The sequence below is a fragment of the Durio zibethinus genome, chromosome 1 (assembly GCF_047325235.1).
Source record: "Durio zibethinus cultivar Kanyao isolate XHJ-2024 chromosome 1, ASM4732523v1, whole genome shotgun sequence".
NCBI lineage: Eukaryota > Viridiplantae > Streptophyta > Magnoliopsida > Malvales > Malvaceae > Durio > Durio zibethinus.
The window spans coordinates 3594190-3616470 of NC_143162.1; the positions used below are offsets into that span (position 1 = coordinate 3594190).

The 22281-nt window shown below is 33.0% G+C and overlaps 4 protein-coding genes across 5 annotated transcripts; 2 read left to right on the top strand and 2 right to left on the bottom strand.

The window, feature by feature from the left end:
- The first annotated feature begins 2340 nt into the window (after positions 1 to 2340).
- On the top strand, positions 2341 to 5208 carry LOC111311711 (uncharacterized). Its single transcript, XM_022911330.2, has 2 exons — positions 2341 to 3500; positions 4992 to 5208. Exon 1 carries the CDS (start codon positions 2517 to 2519, stop codon positions 3348 to 3350), a length of 834 nt encoding a protein of 277 aa, XP_022767065.2. The 5' UTR covers positions 2341 to 2516; the 3' UTR covers positions 3351 to 3500; positions 4992 to 5208.
- Positions 3512 to 8493, bottom strand: LOC111310588 (alpha carbonic anhydrase 1, chloroplastic-like). 2 transcript variants are annotated; one of them, XM_089759166.1, is made up of 6 exons: positions 8035 to 8493; positions 6166 to 6380; positions 5890 to 5996; positions 5332 to 5434; positions 5003 to 5185; positions 3512 to 4897 (listed from the first exon to the last, which is right to left on the bottom strand). In XM_089759166.1, exons 1-6 carry the CDS (start codon positions 8105 to 8107, stop codon positions 4766 to 4768), a joined length of 813 nt encoding a protein of 270 aa, XP_089615292.1. In that variant the 5' UTR covers positions 8108 to 8493; the 3' UTR covers positions 3512 to 4765. The 2 variants fall into 2 exon arrangements, with proteins under 2 accessions (XP_089615292.1, XP_089615302.1); XM_089759176.1 differs by having other exon boundaries at positions 6477 to 8493.
- A 125-nt stretch (positions 8494 to 8618) lies between these two features.
- Positions 8619 to 13090, bottom strand: LOC111310980 (uncharacterized). Its single transcript, XM_022910361.2, has 12 exons — positions 12679 to 13090; positions 12083 to 12147; positions 11851 to 11923; positions 11623 to 11641; positions 11021 to 11140; positions 10766 to 10835; positions 10364 to 10407; positions 10224 to 10265; positions 9971 to 10030; positions 9745 to 9812; positions 9141 to 9198; positions 8619 to 9025 (listed from the first exon to the last, which is right to left on the bottom strand). The coding sequence occupies exons 1-12, from the start codon at positions 12990 to 12992 to the stop codon at positions 8936 to 8938; spliced, it is 1023 nt and encodes a 340-aa protein (XP_022766096.2). The 5' UTR covers positions 12993 to 13090; the 3' UTR covers positions 8619 to 8935.
- Positions 13091 to 20569: 7479 nt separating this feature from the next.
- LOC111310981 (uncharacterized) lies at positions 20570 to 21351 on the top strand. Its single transcript, XM_022910362.2, has one exon. It carries the CDS (start codon positions 20653 to 20655, stop codon positions 21127 to 21129), a length of 477 nt encoding a protein of 158 aa, XP_022766097.1. The 5' UTR covers positions 20570 to 20652; the 3' UTR covers positions 21130 to 21351.
- The last annotated feature ends 930 nt before the right edge of the window (positions 21352 to 22281 follow it).

The window sequence follows — 22281 nt, forward strand, 5'->3', positions numbered from 1 at the left end:
GAAAACATCCTTGTACACTCGTAAGTCATAATTCATTAGAAAGAAAATATGCAAAATAATGTGAAAGGATGTGAATAAAATTTTCAAAAACTAAATATATATATTTATATATGAAGATGGATTTATTTATATTAATATAAATTTTTTTAATTTTATACTTTTTTAATCATTGATATATATATTTTGTTTTCTTGTGTTATTCGTTTGGGTTAAAAAAATATTAATTTTCTTGTCCCAAATTGAATCAATATATAATAATAATAATATATTAATGAAATTATTTGATTGTGATTGTAATTCGATAACATTATGGCTTGGCAGGGGATGACGTAGATGATAAGAGAGAAATCTGAATCACTTGATTCTTTGATTATTTTTGTCATTGTCAAGAAAGTATCATAGGGATTGCCAGGGACAAGATCGATATATATAAACAGCGGCACAAACACACACAAAAAGAAAAGGGGATCGTGCCATGTTTGATGTTTTATATATATAAATATATAGGCTGGCAATGAAACGATTAATGCACGGAGATGGGATCCATGAATTTGCTGGATGTTTCTATTTCCAGGTAACGATGAAGCTACACGAAAGGACACATCACATGGCTAATTGCTTGTCAATTTCCTATATTCCCCCCCCCCCCCCTTATTTCAGCATTTTTGCCTAAAAAACAGAGGTGTCAAATTAATTAGTTCATTCTTCCACAGCTATTATTTTATCCCTTTGAATAATGTTCATCATCTATAGGTGAAGAATATTGCCCATCCTCAAAGCTGTACAGAAAGATATTTTTGGTTAATATTATGGGCAAGCTTTATGTTAAAAATTTAAAATTTAAATTTATGAAATATCATAAGTAATTTGTATAAACCGAAAAAATAAATTTTGAATTTGATAAAATTTTTTTTTGAAAGATCATATGAGTTGGTATCTCTACATTCTTGATCTCGTCATAAATATATTGATAATATAGATGATTTATTTAAATAAATACAATATTAACGTACACATATGATTGATGATGTTTTAATCATTGGATGGTGAGATTAAATTAATTAAAATTTCCCTAAGATTGATGCATGTAATATTCAATTTTTTTAGTTGCAATCTATAGAATAAATAATCTAAAAGAAAAAAAAAAATAAAGTTCACTATCCCGCTAATAATTTATATTAAACTTTTTGGATGATTGTGGACGTATAGAATAAACTCAAACATTGATGGAAGATATAATATAATTCTAGTCACAGTAACCTACATTCTTGATTGCACCAAACATCAAGCAATCAAATCCAAATACGATTCTTCTTTTTAACGTCATGGATGAAGTCCATTAGTAACTCGGAATGGCAAGAAACAGAATTCTGTGGGCTTTTTAATGTATAAATAAATAAATAAAGTAATTATAATTCATAGTTAATTCAACCGAAGAATCCTACCAACCAAACCAAACGAATATAACAGAGATTAGCTAATCTCAATTAGTTACGTAAAGGCCTTCACCAATCCCAAAAGGGTTTTCAGCATTAAGCCTTTTATTTTTTAAATGTAAATAAAAAAATTTTAGAATACTGATTTAATAATAAATATATGTATTTTATATTTAAAAAATAATTATAAGTGTAACAGTATGAATTTTTATATATGAATTTTTAAAAATGATTATACGAATAATTAAATTTAAATTTAAATTTGATTTGCTTTATATAAGTTACTTATAATGTTTGTCTTTTTGTGATTTTATAAGGCATAATATAGATTTGATTAATGATTGGAAATTTTTTACTTGAAAAAAAAATAGAAGGAGAAATGCGGGAACCTCTATCTTGTTACAGTTGCTACGAATAAAATACTATAAAATAAAGAATTTTATACTTTTTATTTGAAAATTCTATTTTATTTTAACTTAAACAATAATAAGGCATAAATATAAAAAAACTTTGAATTAAAATTAAATAATAATTTAAATTTTTATTATTTTATTATAATCAAATAAGATTTCAAATATTTATTTTCATTAATTAAAATTTTTATTAAATAAATATTAGTTAATAGTTAATATTCATTTCATCTAATAAAAAATTTTATCAGATAAAAAAATTTAAGAATTTAATTAAGTAAAAATAAATATTTAAAGATTCAGTTTATTTAAAATAAAATATTTAAGATTTAATTGATTATAATAAAAATTTAAAATTTAAAATAATTATTAAATTTTTATTTATATTTTTGATTAATAATAATAATAATAATAATAATAATAATTTTCTTTCTCCCATGCTTCCTAAATGTTCGGCTACTTAGTAAAAAAATATTGTTTTATCCCGAAAGCAGAAAACCCACCAGCAAAGGAAGAGAGCAAGCAAGCACTAGTCAACAGCGTTGAAACTCTCCCTTCACTAACAACTTCTTTCTTTTTTGTATAAATCTTCTCAAATCTACCTTCCTCTCTCAAACTTCCTCTTTTATTTTTTCCACGTTTAAGTGTTTTTTTCTTCTTTGTTCGTACAATGCCACAGGGCAATTTAGAAACCCTTGTTTCTGCCTGCGCCGGCGTTTCTTGCGACAACAAAATTGTCTGCGAGACTTTAGCAACCACCGATGGCGACCCCGACGACCACCTCCACACGGCGGAGAAACCTGTTGAAGAAGATATCCCGCCGGAATCGTTTTGGTTATCCAAAGGCGCCGAGCTCGACTGGTTCCATCGCAACGCGTTTTACGAACGTAAAGAATCGCAGAAAGGAAACTCAGTTTCTAACTCCACAAATCTTAATCCTAGTCTTAACTCAAACTCCAATTCTCAACGCTTTTCGTTGAGAAAGTCTAAAGCTTCCATAATCGGATTACCGAAGCCGCAGAAATCTTGCTTTGTTGATACGAAGAACAGGAAGAATACTAAGTCTGGAAACACTAGATTGTTTCCTAAACGGTCTGGCTCGGTTAAATCGGATCCGCCAGTTGTTGAACCGTCTTCGCCTAAGGTTTCTTGTATGGGAAGAGTGAGATCGAAGCGAGATCGGAGTCGCAGACTAAAAAAGAACAGCCAACAATCAGCCGAAATCGTAACAGTTAAAGGGAAGACGATGAGAAAAGGAAGCGGTTTCTTTTCGAGTTTTCGTGCTATTTTTCGGTCCATTGGTAAAGCACGTGAACAACACGCTCTTCCAGTAGCGCCGTCGCCGCCAAGGAACAGCGACATTAGGTCTCGTTTGCCGCCAGATGATCGTGATGCAATATCGATAGAGCCTGAAATTGCGGGGAGTGAACCGGTTGGTGAACCTGTCAGTCTAGGTGGAATGAAGCGGTTCGCGTCTGGTAGGAGATCGGAGCCGTTAATCTGAGCCGTGTGGGAAAAGGCCTTCTTAGTGGTGGGCCAAGGCTAAGGCGTGGGTTGGTCTGCGGTCGTGGTTGGGTAACTTGCGGCTCCCGCCTAGTGTTTAAAATTTCCTTCGTGGTGATGTGGCATGATGATTTACGGTCGGTTTGGGAAGGTAAAAAGGGCACAATTTCCCTATTTCCACTTCTTTTTTGTCCTCTCTCTGTTTGTCATTTTGATTTGGTTTTACTTGATTAGCGTTTGTAGATACGAGTAATTTTGGATTACACAGCTGTAAATTTTGTTGTTGTTTTTTTTAATAAAATTTCAAAAGGATCATGTAAAATTCATCTTGCAATGAATATTTTCGGTAAAGTTTAAGCATGATTATACTTTTTAATTAAACTTTATTACTATTAACATGAATTTAGAAAACTTATGAAAACAATATTTATTAAGAGTTTATTCAGATAAACATTATGAATAATTTTGATAAAATTAAAAATAATGATATTGGTGATATTAATTACTGATGTAGTGATTGAAATTAAAATTATTTGTATGAATATGTATTTGAATGCAAATATCAAAATTGAATATGTAAAAATAAACAATTAAATGCCCGACCAAAGGGTAATCGAAACAGCTATAAAGATTACAAAAAGCTTTGCTTTGGGTTGACGGTGATGAGTGTTAAAATTTAAGGAATTGGGTGAACTGCCTAAGTTAGAGATTGCATCCTCCAATCAGTTTGAAGATAGGGAGGAGGGAGTGCTCAAAATATTCCTTCATTGCCTTATCCGTTTTAATATTCAAGTGTTTTCACAATCACGAGTCTTTGAAATTCAATTTCTTTTAATACGAATTTGTTGGGGTGTGGTTCTCAGTCAAGCAATCCCTGTTTGGAAATTGTTGACAGTTTGACATTCTTGACTGCTAATGTGGATGGTATTAGGTGAATGGTTTAGAATCTTGACTATTTTAGTGTCTTATAGTCTATTTTTTTCACTTATTTTTAACTTTGAAACTGACTATCTCACCTATTATCACATTTCGTGTTCAATTATAGCAGCCAAATGGTCTACATTTCTGTCTTCTGTTTTTTTTTTTGGGTGAAAAATATGCTTCAAGTTTGAGTGTATTTCTGCTGATTCAAGCCCTCAACACATGAAACAGTTTCAAAACCTGTAAGAGTTTCATTTTGTAAAACTCAATGTTGAACAAATCAAATCTGATTTTGGGGTGATACGAAGTTTTTCTTTGTCCACCGTCCACCGGTATAAAGGAGAAAATTCTGATATGCAGGCTTAACTCAACACTCTGTAAAATACAACATATGATGTTTTTAACTAGTAATATCTAAGCATAAGGAAAATATTCATAAACCACACCAACTACTTCTTCCCCCACCCTGTTTGCACCCTGATAACGACAAAAGTTTTAGCCAATAAGCTCATCATACAGCTCAATCTTTCGACCATTCAATGGCTGACAAGGCCTTGCGTTTTTCTTGCAATTTGAGTTCACTGGAGTTTCCAGAGCGACCATCTGCTCTTTCGAAATCGATCTCACCTGCACGTATATATCTTTTTAATTTCTTGTTTCTGCTTTTAGCCATTTTCAATGTAATATATACTTTTCCGAACATTGCATACATTTTTTGCAGGAAAAACATACCTTTCCGAGAATGCTCCATATGACATTCTCCGAGCATGGAGGAGTGGTAAGAGAACCAACATATCTGTAGTACTTGCGGCAACTTCGCATCAATTGCTCGGTATCCAAGGTACCAAGGGGAACTTCAGCTATTTTGTCTGCTTTACTTTTCTCCTTAGCCAAATTATTCAACCCATCCATAATCTGAAATCATAAATTACAATCTAGATTTAATTTCCCATTTTTTCTTGTTTGAGTTCCGAATCACGCTTGGGTTTTAAATTAGTCATAAAATATGTGATATTTCCAGAAAAATAAGAAACAAGCGATATAGATGATAGGAAGTTTACCTTAGAGATAAGTGGATCGGCATCCTTTTCTTGGTAGAGTATTGCTACAACTGCAATGCTGTTATCTGCTGCCCGGTGGACCAAATGAAGCTCAGCAGCAAAACTGTTGCAATGAAATTGTCAATACAATTCAACTTTACTTCTTAAAATTTCACCCTAGTGGTAAGGAGGGGTAAGAATTCGGGTAAAGATCTTAATTTCGAGTTATGATATTATTAAACAAAATGAAAATCAGGGCAACGTTGTCAGAATTGGACAAAACTGGCGATTTTCAAACTGTTCACTTGTCTGGCCGAAACACTTCATTCAAGTGGAAGGGGCCAAAAATAAGATTAAATAAAGTACAAACTAATCAAACCAGTTGTTGAAGCTGATTAGATTGGTCCATGAGTTAGGCCCTTCGTTTTTCGGTGTTGGGTGGGGGGAAAGAGCCCATGAAAGGGAATTCAGCCTCCATAGACCATAATACAGCAGCATGACTTGAGGCCAGAATAAATTGGACCAAACCAATAGAAAAAAAAAAAAAAAAACTCAGAGAGATCTTAAGAAAGTGCGTACTGTTCTCCATCAATTTGGTGCTCAGATGGTAAATGCCAGTGCATTTGCCTGAGCGAGTAGTTTTTGCCATCAATCGATACCTCTCCAGCATTTTCCTCAAAATGTACCTGCAATAAGAAATTCATCAAACCAGCAAATTTATTAGCATTTAATCCTCAAATGGATGTTAAATTATTCAGTAGTTTTCAACTATTATATGTATATTCCTTTGTATAATCTTACAACAATGGGAAGTGAAATGTTTGTTTATCGTCATATTAAGTTATAGCAACCAACCCCAACATTGAAGCCATTGTTAACGAGGGTAGAATTTGCAGGTATATAATTCCTGGTTAAAGGTTTCAATAACTTGTTGTGGACAGTCAGATTCTTCTGAATGCTTATAGGAGACTGGTTTTTCCCTGATGAACATGCTGAGAATGTTGGATCCAAATTTCCCCACTTGTCAGGGCCATTCTTGCGAGAATAACCGAACCCAATTGCACTACGCCCTATAAAAAAGAACACCAAAAAAGAAAAATCAGGAACTGAGTCAGGGGGAAACATAGATCATTTCCAAATGACTTATCTGCTAAACATGATCATACCATCACTAGCAGAAGCAATGCCAAGAAGCAAAGTAAGCGCGAAGATGGACAAGGAGATTTTGAGTGCCATTAATAACAGAATACGTAAATCTTAAACTACAAAGCCTTTACCTTGACAAAGAGAGGAAAGACTGAGAAAAAGCTTATATTAACCTATTATGTGTTATTGCTTAACTTGAGGCTATGGTTCCGGTTGCCTCCACAGTATTGCTACTATCTTTAGACAGGTTCTGCTAAATAAAGTAGAGGTTTCTCGAGAGTTTTGAGGCACCTTACATTTTCCCATGTCTTTGTCTTTTTATACATGTATTCGAGTGGTAATATCCGAATGCCATGTTCTGCTAAAAAAACTGAAGGCAAACCTTAAATTATCACTTAGTTGAATCTTGACTGTTGTCAACTTTGCAGAGATAAGGCTGCAAACATTGGTGATTACAGGTAGAATCCTTTAAAAAGTAACAATTAAAAGGTAAAATATACCCTATGGAACATGTTCACGGGGCTAAACTGAGGCCCTGTGACATTTGGATAAAGTTCTGGGCCAAATTTAAAGAGGTATTCCAGCAGTCAGTCTCAAAAACTGTGCCTCATCTTCTGTTTTGCTAAGGGGAATGGGGATAGAGCCAAATACTACCTCCCCTGGTATATACTTGGTTTAATTCCAAGTGGATGGAACCCACCAATGGACAACTTTGGTTAAGATTTTTCTTTTCCTTTTTTTTATTTTATGAGAGTTTAGGGATGATTGACTAAGTTCATGATCAAGAAATGCTCAAAAGTTAGACCCCAAACCTACTTATATCACATGTGATTGTCAAGATTAAAATTCTTTTGTAATCTCTGGGTTGCTTCACCCATATAACAGAGACTATAAAGTATAAACACTGGCCTAATGCCTGTTCCCAAACTGCAAAGGCAGAAATAATTTTCACAATCATCCTGCTGTTATAAAGAACAAAGCCAAAGAAAATCTGCCAAATTGAGATCTTCACCAGGACATTAGGGATTAATTAGTCTAATTAAAAGAGCCAACTAGGCTATTTTGTTTCGTATATAAAAGTTTAGGATGAGGGAAGTTTCCTTATTCCAAGGTCAAGGGATAACGTAGGCACATCAAAAGAATTGCTGATAGCAGGAGTTGAATCTAAATTTTACAAGTACTTGATTTTTATTAATTCAATCAGTTTTAATTTGTGACAGTCAAGCTATTTTTATAATATAGTACATAGGAAATATTATATCAGTAACTAAAATTAAGTAAAATTTAGCACATGTACAAGGGAAACAGAATATGAAACAATGGCATTAAGCAAAAGAAAACGAACTTACTGAGGCACCATCTATTACCAAGGTGCATAAAAGTATCTTAAACCATTTATGGAAAGGATAAATGGGAGGTCTGGCTTTAGCGTGCAATTGGATTAATACAGATGAGCAGGACAACACTTCAGAAAAGCTAAAATCTAAACTTATTGTGCCGTTTCTGAGTCCACGCTCCATGATTAAGATTGAACAAAAGGAAAGAGCCGAAAGGGTACAGGATAAGGACTTATGTTACCTAGTTTTTTTTTAATGTATACTTTAATGGCGCAGCATCTGATTCCATTGCCAGGTCCACGACCACAATGCATTATAAGAAGCTGTCTCCGCTCGATGGAAGGTGAGAGACAATCACAATGGCATACTCATCAATTGGAATGCCACAGATAATGGTGATGAGAATAGAAGCTACATTATTTGTTGACAACTCTTTTCATCAGAACTTCAAGGCAGAGATAAGGATTCTCCATTAAGGTTAAGAGGTTAACATATGGATATACTTTAGTCCCCACAATATGAGGATCATATGGAGAACATACTGATACATTTTGATACAAAATCTTATGTAGATGTAACTGTTCCAAACAGATCTTATATTGAAATAACAATAGTTATTGTTCTATAACTATTATTGTATTCTTCAAAAAAGTGTTCTTTATCAGTTCTATTTTTTATACAATATTGAGACATATCTTTCTTATGATTTTAGTAGAATTATTTTTATTAGACTATTGGAGCAATTAAACAGTATTTTTTAATTTTATTTTTGGCTACATTCCTTGCACACAAACACATCACTACTGCATCATGTTATGCAGCCCATTTGTCAAACAAATTCAGTGCCATATTGAAGCAATTTTCATTAGAAAGAACAAAAATGATAATAAAAAATAGGTACATAGCTAACTCTTTTCTTTTTTTTTTTTTGGATACGGAGGGAGTAATAGAGCTTGAACCTAAGATCATGGCTGATCCCAACCCACCCTTACTTGAACTAAAGACCAAATGATGTTATATACCTAACTCAGCTCACCTGGTGTGTTTCATTACAAACAAAGTGGTAGTATTACGAGGAAAAAGGTAAAATTATGTATCACACAATATCAGAAGGAAAACCTCCATAGGGAAAGCTTTGATTATTATTGAGCATAGGTAGCTCTTAAGTACTCCACTATTTCTGCACTTTCAAACATTTGCACTCCAGTATTTGGATCTTCTAAATAAGGTACCTGTCAACCATTTTTGTAGAAAATACCACTCTCTTACCACTTGTGGCCAAATCAGGCAGCAAGGAAGAATGAACTTTATAGAAGTGGAAACTTGTTAAGATAAGTACTAATATACCTGAAAATGTCCAGCTTTCTCATAGAGGATCTGCCGTTTCGTGCTGCCTCGAGCACAACTGATAGAAGAGAGAAGAAGAATTAATCAGAAACTTCATTCAGGTGAAATGGCGCATGGAGCTGTTACTGTTACTCAGGGTTGCAACAAGCAGCAACTCCAAATTAAGGTTTCTATCAAGTAGACTTTGCACACTTGGTTTTTATTTGATGCTAAGTTTGCAGTAATATGTGCTATGATCTGAATAATCCTTCGGCCCTATCAAACGATAAAGGCAAGGAAACTTAATAGACAACACATGTCTGATACATCTTACATTATTCACAATGTTTTAGCACGTATGCAAGTATAAAGTGGTTTCTCAATTCTTGACATAGACTTGTGTGAAACCATAACCATGGATCTGTAACTGAATATTTGGCATTTTCATGGACTTTTTAACCGAAGCATTAATTGAACAAATGGCTCAACCACCGAAAACCCCGATGGTATTAAAGAGTGTATGTGATCAAATACAGTCCAATATTCATGGACCATTAACACCTGAGAAAAGATGATGCTTTAATAAAATAGACCTAATCAAGCAAAGTGATAATTTAGATTTTACCTGCGTTGAATGTGTGGTAACTCTAATTCCACCAGCACTTCTCGCACAATGTTACAGAATGGAGAACCCTAAAAGGGAAAATAAAAACATTTTAAGGTCGAAACTTGTATATGCATTTAAACTATATTTTGTTTGGAAATCATAGTAGCCTCACATTTTGGAGAAGCAAATCTTAACTACTGAACATAAATGTCTTCAAAAATCAATAGTTTAAATCCTCTATTACCTCGTATGACCAAATCTCAAGTGGCTTGGGAGGCAATTTTGATGGACTGTAGGAGTTTCCCTGCATAAGACATAGGGTGTCATTTATAGCATTTTCCAGAAAGAAGAAAATTTATGTAGTAAAATTTAGCATAATTGCTTTAAAAAATAAACATGTTAATGATGCATAAAATATGAAATGTAATAGAGAGAAAAAAGTTTCTTCACAGATATCTTCAGAATTTAATAAAATAAGAATTTCATATCTGTCTCACCTTTCCCATCCGACCTGTCATGGCAAGGCCTGCAGTCAAAGTCTGCAATACAAGAAAATTTTAGGAATGTTTCATAGAGAGCAACAAAAATTATTATCTCATAGAAAAAAAGAACAATTATTATAAAAAATATTGCCAACCGTCAGTTGACCAAGTGATAGCATGAAAGGAACACTTCCATCACCTAAACAAGAGAGAACAGCATTAATGAGTACATGACTAGAGCAAACTAAGTTACTGATAATAAGAAACCAAATGAAAGTTGAAAATTTTGAGATATCTTAAATATGAATCAGCCTAGAGGAGGTAGTAATCAAGACATCGTTAACCAGGTAGGTCTTAACCTAGAAAAAGTTAAGGAAACACACTTTCTAGAATTTTCTAATAGGCAAATTGAGAAAACAGAAAGCAGCTACATCAATATAAAAATGGAAGACTAAATGTATGAATCGAGTACTGATATATCGGCAAATTAGATCTGTTGATTAAAACCAACAGCACAAAGGAACATAACGATAGTATGTAGATGTAACTACATATACCATATTTTCCAACCAGATACTTTATTATTTCATCTGATTCATACATAGCAACTCCTGTATTTGGATCCACCTGAAACCAGAAATAAATGTTTAATTCGGACTCTCACTTGACATCAATCTTTTTAATATCAATTCAAAGGCTTTTTTAATACAAACAAAAGTACAAATCTCAAGAACAAAACCCAGGAAAAAAGTGAGGAATACGGATTAACTGAGCAAGAAGCTGTGGACCAAAGGAAAGAAATAATATCTAACCATGTACGGGAACTGCTCCTTTCCACCCATCTGAGCAACCTTGGGACGAAAATTTGGACCATTTTTTGGGCAAGGATAAAACAGAACATCAATATCCAAAACTGCAACAATTTCCCTCACCTGCATATTATTAAAATGTCAGTCTAAAACATGAAGAAGTTCATGGAATATGGCTTGTCATATGCTCAGGTGAAAAAATTGAAGTTCTGTTATGGACATTACACATAATTGAGTGACTCTAATTCCAACTAAAGATTTATTAGGAAAGTATGAGAAGCATAATTCAATAGAGGTCCTCGGTGGAAAATTATAGCTATCACCAATTAGAACCATAAATGCTATGCATCAAGAGCTAACTGTTGATGCCAGTGATCCTACTGTCATATTAAATGGTTTCATTCCATCAAATTTCAGAGTAACACCTCATCCAGGAGTTACATTGAAGTTGGTATTATGCAGAATGGTCATGTCTAACTAGCGTAAGATAGTGTCCAATGGGACATTTGCTCCATTATATTTATCATCGTAGTGGTAGCAAGAAAATCCAATTATTGAATGCAATAGAAGTAAAAAAGTGTTAATAGAGGCGGATTTTTTACTACCTTTCGACAAAATGGACAACTGGAGTAGCAAGCAGTCCACCATTATCCATAATTTCAAGGAAAAAAGAAACACACAGAGTCAATCTTTTCTTCATCAGAAACGAGACATGAAAAACTACAGGGTAGAATAAAGGGTAAAAAGGCTATACACATGGAAGGATGATGAAATTTGGCAATTAGCACAAGCATTAACAGGGGGAAATGAAAAAGAAATGGAAATTTGAGTACCCTTCAAAATCATATATCTCAACAGGCTTCTCTGGACGAGGGCCTATCTTTGATGTCTCTTTCACCTTAGAGCCTGTTAATTAAAGCTATCCGATCAACATTTAACTGTGAAATTTGAATACCATTGAGACAAAAAAATACTTTGCTTCCTATCGGAATTCAGACTTGCATCAACATTTGACAAAATAATGCAGAAAAATATGGAAATGAAACAAAAAAAATGACCCCATACCTCCCAGTTCTAAACAATATTGGCCAGGTGGAATCTCATTCTCAGAAACAAGAGATGCCGAATAGCTGCCATGATACAAGAAGATACAAGATTATAAGAAGCAAAGTACAATGCCATTACCATAAATCATCAAGTGAAGTGCCACAAATACAGCCTAATACCCTAATTATTAAGAATGTAGTATAGGGCTTCTTTTCTTTAATTAGCCAGGCGGCCAGTAAGGTAGGCGTGTAGGACTAAGTACATTTTGCTTGTGAACGTCAATTATCATTAACAGAATTTCTTGTATAAAACCAAATATCCAGTTAAATAATTCAACTTGATTTTTATAAACCTCAATTTTGTTGTGTTCATGCTTTAATTTTTTTTATAGCATACTCAAACCTATCAGGTGCCATTTACAATCAGTGCCACCAGAGCTACAATACCAAATAATTAAGAACTAATTCAACTTCATCCCAGTTTCCTCATAACTAAAATTTCATTCCATTTATTTATCAACCCTTTTATTTTTTTATGACAAACAACATAATTCAAAAGAATCCCACCAAATAAAATAAACAAACAAAAGCAGAAATGAAAAGAAGTGTCGATACCCAGAAACAAAAATACCAGTTCCCCACCGAAAGAACAAGGCAAGAGATGCCCCAACGATATCCAGAGTCTTATCTGGTCTAACTGCAAACCGCTTTGGCTCTGGTGGCTTGAAGTTTGGAGGAGGAGCAAATGTTGTTGTTGAAGAAGAAGCAAAGCTTGGTTTTTGCTCTTCCTTGGTACTTGTAGAAGCAGAACTGACTTGGGAATTTGAGGACTCTGAAGAGGCTTTAATGGAAATGAAGGGCCTTGATTGTCTACGCAGGTAAAGTGGCGAGAAAAGCGGGACTTTAGGGATGTTATGGACTCCCACCATGGCTTTGGGCCGATCAAGTTTTTTTTTTTTTTATGCGAGATTTGTGTAAGAGAATGAGAGTTGCTGTTTTTGACAACAGTTGAGGAGTGGCTCTTGTGAAACTAAAAACTAGAAAAGTAATACTCCGTTGTTGTCTTGTTGAGTTGGGACAAGACAAAAGAGTATGACAGTGACAGACAGGAAAAACAACACTGTTCTAATGCTTATCATTGAATTCAGCCAATTCAGTTATCGTCTTGTTCGCAAAAAATGCAATCTTTTATAAATATAGAAATTTAATAAAAAACTTTTTGTTTATTACTTAATTTTAGAAGAAAAAAATTGAAAAAAAAATTTAAATGAGGTTCACAAATTATTTAGACTCTTGCTCAATTGACAAAAAACTGAAGTTAGAATATGATATCAACTTCTTTTTATAGTGCTAAAAGGAGAGCTTCAGTCTGCATGAAACTGACACCTATACCATGGTCATGACCATCAGCTATCATATATCACCCAAACATGCAGCAGGGATCTTCAAACTAATATCTTGGCTAGATAATTATTTTTCTTAATCTTAGACATAGTCCAATTATATTAATTTCATTGAGATCAAACCCTATCAAACTCGACTTTCATAGTCTTCTTTGTATATATATGGAGTGGTAAACAATTATACCTTTGTCCGTAGGCCGAGTTGCCTGTCAGGGTCGTGGGCCGGCCTGATTTAGTTCAAACTTGGGGTAAAGATTTTAAGTTGTGGGCTTGGCCGGAATTATTATTTTATAAATAAATAATTATTTTATAAATTTAATTATAAAATATATTTGAATATTAAAATCTTAATATAAGACTATGTTTTAAATTTTTAATTTTTGAGTAATAAAACATGTCTATCCAAGCGTAAGGTGGACGAAACTTACATAAAATTTTTTAGGTGAAAAATGTGAATTTTTTTTTAAAAAAATAATTTAATAAAAACTTTAATAAAAAATTAAAATCAATAGATTAATAGAATTTAATGTAAATATCGATAATATATAAAAAATATAAAAAATATTATTTATAATTCAAATTTGATCGATATTTATTCAATGACAAAAATTCTGTTAATATTTTTACTAAAAATATCTATATAAAAAATATATTAAAATTCATTAAAATTTTTTCAAATTTTACACACTTGATTTATGTAATAAAATTTTTTAATTTATCGATTTTAATTTTTATTTAATTATTTCTAATAAAAATTTTATGAATTTTACATAAAATATTTTATTTAAAATTTTCCCTAAATGGATAGGCAAGATTGGGCTCTAAACAAAGTCTTGAAAATGTTAACCAGATCTGATTCAATCCTATCTGATCCATGAATGTCTTCTATTCGAGCCATGAAAACCTCTACTTCAATGTATGTTGACATTGATTTTTTAAACCATCCAATTGGAAGAAGGGGAATCAAATAAATGAGATCCATGAGACATTGAGACTTACCATATATTAGTCACGAATATATTTTATTTTTATACTTTTAAGGAGTATTACTGGTAATTAGCTTCAGAAGAAGAATCCTTGATGTTTCGTAGAGCAATACGAATTAGTAGTGTAGTAGCTTTCATGGTCCAGCCAGTGCTGAAATTTGTATAGTCACTTGGACATGTTAAACATTAATGGTTGGTCCCTTACGAGGGTCAGAAAAAGTCCAGCCAGTGCTGAAATTTTGTATAGTAACTTGGACATTTTAGGTATTAATGGTTGGTCCCTTACGAGCCCTTCCAATTTTTCTGCAAAACAGGTTAAAAGGTCACTCTCAGTCTCAAATCACGTTTAAAACAATAAAAATGAAATATGGAAGTTAATTTGAGCCTTCATGATAATATGTCAAGGCCTTTGATGAATTCTCTTATATTGCGGGTTACAGCTTTTTCTTGAGGCAAACTCGACTTTCGGAACAAGAGATATATTCATCTATGGTTGAGTCAAAATGTCCGAGTGTATCAAGTGATTATTCAATATTGGTTTTTAGTATAATTTTCATCACCACTCCATGGATTGCAGATAATCGAATATTTTTACCGGATGAAGACTGTCAAGCTTTGTTTCTAGACAGGAAACAATGACAGAGCAACACCAAGTGAACTGCTATTTTTTAGGAGCAGTTCAGACTTTAGATTGCTTTGTATTCCAGCACAACCTGAAAGGCTGAAACAGCCAAAAGGTTCTTTATTTTAAAAGGCAAAGCATACTCTCAGTCTCAGATGCAAGTTTCAGCCAATTTTCTGTTCAATCTTTTAAGTTTTTAATTTAATCACAGAATTGTATATTGTCAAAATCAATGAGTTTGCTATCACCTGCAAAATGGGTTTTTCTGCTTGTATCAAACTTTCGAATGATCCTACTAAAAAAAGTCATTGCTGACAAGAATGTTGCTGCTATCAAATTCGCCTAGTTTTTGGAATATTTATGTCTAATTTGGTGAGGACAAAGGTATAGAATTTTCTCAGTTTGCTTTTAACTTGATCATAGGCTTACAAATATATATATATATATATATATGTATATTACAAAGGAGAACGCAACATGAGAATAAAAAAAATAATTGTAAGTGTTGATATATAAATTGTAAATACATCTTCTTAAAGGTAACTATATGAAGCAATTGATAATCATAAATTTTGATAATCTTTTAACAACAGTCCATTTGTGTCCCATTTCTTTTCCCTTCAATATATGCAGTCCATTCTATTTTTCCTTCCTTACTCTGAAGCAGGATAGTTTAAAATATACAAGAAATTTTGAGTGAATTCTCAATACAGGCCATCTTCCATGCAAGCCGTTTGTAACTTCTAATCTTGGTCGAAGAAAAACTCAGACAAGACAATTCATTTGTCCACTTCTCAATCATTCATGTTTTAGACTTTGGAAAACAAGTTCTTAGTTTAATTTGACATTGACCGGCATAATTTCCACAAAATCTTGAAGAAAACATCAGCTAATTCATTAATGTCAGAAGAAGATGATGAAGACTACCAACATGAAAAGACATCAGTTTATGAGTCACGTGTCAACTATTTGATAGTACACGTGGCAATAAACCGAAAATATGGTAGGCTGATTAAGCCAAAAAAGTTTGAGGAGATCTTCATGATCATTGAAATTAATCTGAGTCAACAATATTTGGCTCAAGGAAGAGAATTCCTCGTGGCGGTGCCGCAGAACCATTCAGAGACAAGTGTCATAATCTCGTGCGCCATGTCAGCCGACCATGGTGCCCTCCCTGGACCATATCTAGAAACCAGAAAAAAGTTGATGGCGCAAAGGAAATGTTGCAGGTAAAAATAAAAAAGTTTGAGGTTCATTTGTTTGGTGAGTGAAGTTATTTAGATTTATATCAGAATAGATAAATGAGAAAGGAATATTTATCTGATACGAAAACAGGGCTGCTTTTTCCATTTATGAACCATTGAAAGACTTGGAAGACTTTTATAATTCATGCGTGAATAGTTGAATTCTTCACTTAAAAAAGAATCTTACTTCTTTTAGAAAAGAGAGGTAAATGCAGCCAGCATTAAGCCAAAGATAACTACCAAACTAAGAAAAATGAAGAGAAAGGCCATGGAAAACATTAGTAAACGTAGAATAAACAATGAAAGAAGACAATGGAATTCTTATTCAACTGTTCAACATTTCAGTTGAAGACTAAAGCCAAAGGGCACAAAGCATGCCACAGCTTAGTCTTCTTGAGAAATCATTATAAATTTCATAAAGAAAAAACTCATCAATAAAGAACAAAAAAGTGGTGTGGATTTTGCTTGTCTTTTAGGCAAATTAAATTCCAATATTTGCTTCAATGGGGCTGCTTTGCCATGATTGAGATTGTCTGAAACTTGTAAGCAACGTCCTCAAATAGTGGGTTCTTTTTCTTTTTGTTTTTTTAATTATACTGATGATCATAATCATTCATCAGGTTGACATAATTTCATCTTTTATATTTTATGACATACATCAGACACAATCAGCAGCGACGGAGCTAAGATTTATGGTCAGTGAAGATAAATATTTAAGTTAATTTAAAATTTTTTCATTGAAGTATAAATTAATTTTAAAAAATTACAAATAAAATTAGCATGTATAATATTTTTTGTATATAAAAACAAAATTTTGCAATAGGAATAATATTTGCATAATTAATTATATAATTTTGACGAATATAATCTAAATACTATTTAGATAAATCATCTTTCACAATAGATACACACACATATATTAATTTAATAAAATTTTACTTACAAAATTCTTAAAGATAGATATAATATGTAAAAGAATGAAATAAAAATTAACGTATCTAATTTTATTATTTACTTTTAATGTATTAGTTTTATCATTTTCTTTTAATAAATAAATAAATAAATTTGTAAAAGAATGAAATAAAATTAACATATCTAATTTTATTATTTACTTTTAATGTATTGGTTTTATCATTTTCTTTGAATAAATAAATATATTTGATTTTTTATTCATTATAATTTGGAAAATAAAAGATGATTCTTTTCTTTCAAACAATGAAAAGAAGAATCAAGACATAAATCTATATTAGTTAAAGATGATTATTTATTTTTATTTTTATTACTTTATATTTTTATATGTTATTTTTTGGTGTTAAAAAGTAGTTAAAATATTTAAATAGTGCAAGCTCCAAGTCTCATTATCCTTATAAAATTACCTTATATCAATATAAACAAATTATTAGGAGAAATTAAAAGTTTAACAATTTCAAACCCTCTAAAAGTAATTTAGTTCATTTTTTACAAACTTGAAAATATATAAATATAAATATATATTATAATAAAATTGCTTAGCACTTAAACTGTCAATGTTCAATTACTAGATAAATAATAAAAATTTTCTTGTATTAACCTTAATTTAGGGGGTGGGGGCAAATATGATCACAAAAATTTTAATGGGGCAAAATTTTGAATTTTCAAAACATTTGAGATTTTTTATAATAAACCCAAAAGAAAGTTAGGAACTCAGTGGGGAGCAATTGCCCCACATGCTTCTATGTAGATCCGTCCCTGACAACCAGAAATTCCATGCCTTTATGCAATTTAAATTGAGCTACTTTGCCATCATTACCTCAAAAATATAGGCACTCTTAGAAATATTCTGTCTCTTCCTGTTTTTATAATGTTGTAGATCAGCTTAAGAATTCATCAGGCTGACATAATTAATGACACCAGTTTAATCCTTATGAGACCCACAGAAAAAAGAAACCCAAAATGGAAAAAACAAAAGAAAAAAATCTTGAGGCTGAGCACTTTGGTTTTAAATGGATGTTAATGCAACAGGAAAAAGGACCACATATTTTGTAGTATATCTTTATGGATTTCTCTAGCCTTGAAAGATCTTCTGCTGCTCACCAAAGTGGTACAAGTATACAGCCACCTAGCAAATGATTTTTGCCATTTATCGTGATTGGGATGAAGTTTTCCAATTGAACAAATAATAAAATCTTGAGTTTTTCTTTTTCAAAAAAAAAAATCTTGGATTTTTTTTTTTGTACACCGAAACTGTCTCATTATCTATAGGCCATATGGCATTGGCAAAGCTCCACTAGTGTTTTCTTTATTGCCCATGTAGCTGCAACTGAAGGATAACATGCAGAATCCCACTTTCTAATGGAGAATCAAATTTAGTACCCAATAATTGTTTTTCGCTTTTTTTTTTTTTTTTAAATCTATTCTTCGGCTACTTTGTTTCCTCTTTCTGTGCAAACAGCCTATAGATTTTTAAGTACTGAGGTGTATATTTTCTTTCTTCCTTGTTATGTAGCAACATGGGTTTCTCATATGACTTCCAATTTTGTGTAGTTTCTGCCCTACTTTCACTTCCATTTTAAGAGAAGTTCAATGTGAAAAAAACAAAGTAGTTACAGGCTTGAACTGGCAGGCCACAAGGTTAGGTTTGATGCTCCCTTGGTTAAGTAACTAGTTATTGCCCTCTTGGGTCTTGGCTGATTTTCAGAAAACAAACAAGTGTCTGCCCTGAGGCTCCTTTTTTTTTTTTTTTCTTTATTTGTTTCTACCATGAAATTTCCAAAAGAGGGTTTTCATTTTTCTACTCCCACTAGTTATAGAATTACCTCATAATTCTTTGGCAAAGCATGCGTGTTGACAACATCACTCACCACTAAGCAAACTTTTTCTCCATACTCTTCATTTTCCATAATTCGTAATCTTATCCCAAGTTGGTCTCAATCATTTTCATTCATTCCCTCCACCGAAAGGACCATATTTTCTGTAAGACTTAACAATTCTACCATTAAAATCCTATCACCCGGGCTCTTACTGGAGGCTGAAATTAAAGTTACAACCTACTGGAACAAGCTAACGGCGCACTTATTTGATTAGCTGGACCACCAATCGCCTCAGACCGGCAACTAGGGAGACGGATTAACTTGCATCAATCGGTTAGATTACCACAAATGGAGTTTATGGATGGAGATTGACAGGGACGCTAAACGTGGAAGTTGGCTCAAACAGTAATAACCTGTATATATTTATTTGACTTGAGATACAAACCTTCGAGTACAAGTTACCTACGAATCCCTTTGGGGACTATGAAATAGTAGTCTTCGAAAAGAAGTGATAAGAATTTACTTCCTAAGAGTTTGGTAGATATGAATGAATGTACGAGTTTATGACATTTACAAGGTGTATGTATGAAATTCATGCCCTATTGTTTCGTCCAACTTTGGTTTCTACGCTTCATTTCTCCTGAAGCTTGCAATGAACTCGTATGGAAGGCTAGTTCATGGTTTGTCAATACAGATCTCTCGACATTAATTTTCAAGCAAGAGATGAGTTCAAGCTCTTGCAATTTGGCCAGCAGTAGAATGTTAGCAGATAAGTTCAAGTACTAATGAAAATAGCAGTTTGCAAATTGCAAAAGAGCATGATGAAAATAAGACAGAAAGAGCAAAATGGCGCTTTCATGCTTTACCGACCTCGTGGGAGAGATTGAACACGCATGTTGTTGATGAAACCGCTGCAAGGAAATAGTCAATGTTGCGTATATGAAGTCAACGAAAGCCCCACCGGTGGAGCACAATGGTCACACACTTTTGGTTTTAGCGGTCCTACGGGATCCAAGTAGATTTTATGCTGCAAAAATGCGGTCTGGTCATAATCCACTTACTGTCTAAATGCAGAGAACACAGTTCTATTATGGACTTTTTAACCCCAAACTCAATGAGTCGACTCATGATAAAATGCAATGACACTCAAAGAAAGTAACTATCATGTTGCGATACCAAAAAAAGGGGAAGAGCAAGTTGCCTATGCACGTCCTATTGTTGATTATTCTGCATTGCTTTTCTCCTACTTTACCTAGTCGGGCCTGCTTCATTCACCTCAAAAGAACTCTTTTGAGTCAAAATTTTTAAGTTGTAAAAATGGAATGATTGAGGGCCGATGACTTTCAAGTCCAGCTTACACACCAGCCAAATCAACAAATGGGGCCCAGAAAAAAGAGAAGGCATTTGTGTAATATCTTGTGTGTTTTAAGGGCATTTCCATAAATGAATTGCTTAAATACATCACCTTTGCACTTCAAACATCCTCCATTCAGAAACTCAACTCTCATATTCAGTTTTCTATTGTAAGCAGCTACAAACAAAGCCATGGGAAATTGCTTAGTTTTGGAAGAGAAGGTAATCAGAGTTATGAAAACTGATGGAAAAATCCTTGAATATCAAGCACCCACCAAAGTTCAACAAGTGTTATCAGACTTCTCTGGTCATGCTCTGTCTGATTCTTTTTCAGGCTCCCACCATCTTCAGCCAGATGCAAAGCTGCTTCCTGGGCAGTTATATTACCTTATTCCTGTTCCATCACCATCCCAAAAGAATAAGAAAAAGAAGGTGAGGTTTTCAAATCTAGAGGTGAATGATGAGCAAGGAAGTCCTGGTGTCATAAGAATTAAGTTGATAATCAGTAAGCAAGAATTGCAAGAACTGCTTCAAAAAGGAGTTTCAGTTCAGGATATGGTCTCTCAGATACAAAGTAAACAAAGCACAAATGGAATTGACACATCTGATACCGACGATAACTGCAGAGGGTGGAAGCCTGTATTGGAAAGCATAGCTGAAGTAAACTAGGAAAGCATATCATGTACTAAACAATCTCACTCTTAGCTAGAATTATCTTACAGACAACGTAGATATATATGAAATATACTGCAACAATATGCTTGTCACCAAATGTCTGCTAGCATATAAAAGTATACCTGCTCTTGAATCCATGTCCTTGTGAATATTCATTATTTTTGTCATGTTTTGTCATCATTTAAATGGCACCCAGTTAAACGAATTAAGAAAGGATATCGATCACTCTAGCACATGCTAAGTCAATAAATTAATAAGTGAAGCTTGTAACTTGCCGTAATACAACAGTAATGACGATAAAAGCCTTTGTTTCCACTTTCCCGCCAACAAAATGCACAAATCTTTATTACCAGGTATCAAACTCAAGAGCTAGCACTTCGGATGCCTCAAAGGCATGGTACATGCTGTTTTTTAGCAAATGACTCATTGGTAAAAGTCCCAACAACCATTCACCTAACAACAAATAAGTCTCAAATCTCAGCACCCTTTTACGTTAGAATAGAATCAAGTTTCATCAATGGAGAGAAGTTAGCATATTTCGCCTCATTGTAAAGAAATTGAAATTAATATGTGCCACAAAAGATGTGATGGGATGATGCATCTAAGCCACTTGAAGCTTATTTCTCACCTGCCAAGTCACTAAAGAGAACTTCTCTAATAGCCATCTCACCGTAAAAGATGTTTGAAAAGGAAACAGGAATGAAAGCAACTTATGCATCCTTTAGAGCCAAACCTATGCTATAACCCAATCCTGAATCATACTAAAAACAATCCTTTGCATTGGTAATTATTAGGGTTATGTTGGTGCGTTTACTGCTCCACCATGATGGTATAGGTGCTATTGCTCATAATTAGTGGACAATTCTTCAATAAACTATTACGACAAGTCAACTTGACTCAGTAAAAAATTTCATTAAATATATATATATATATATATTGTACATGAGAGGCCATGACCTAGAATCGAGAAAATATAAGCTAAATATAAAAAAATAAATTATAAATGTAAAATTTATTAAATATTATCTCTTAAAAATGATTACATGAATTAATCGAATTAAATTTTATATTCAATTTCATTATATATAAGGTGTGGCCTGTAGAAAAAGCTTAAGCAAGTTTTTCTTTGGTGTCTCAGGCATGAAT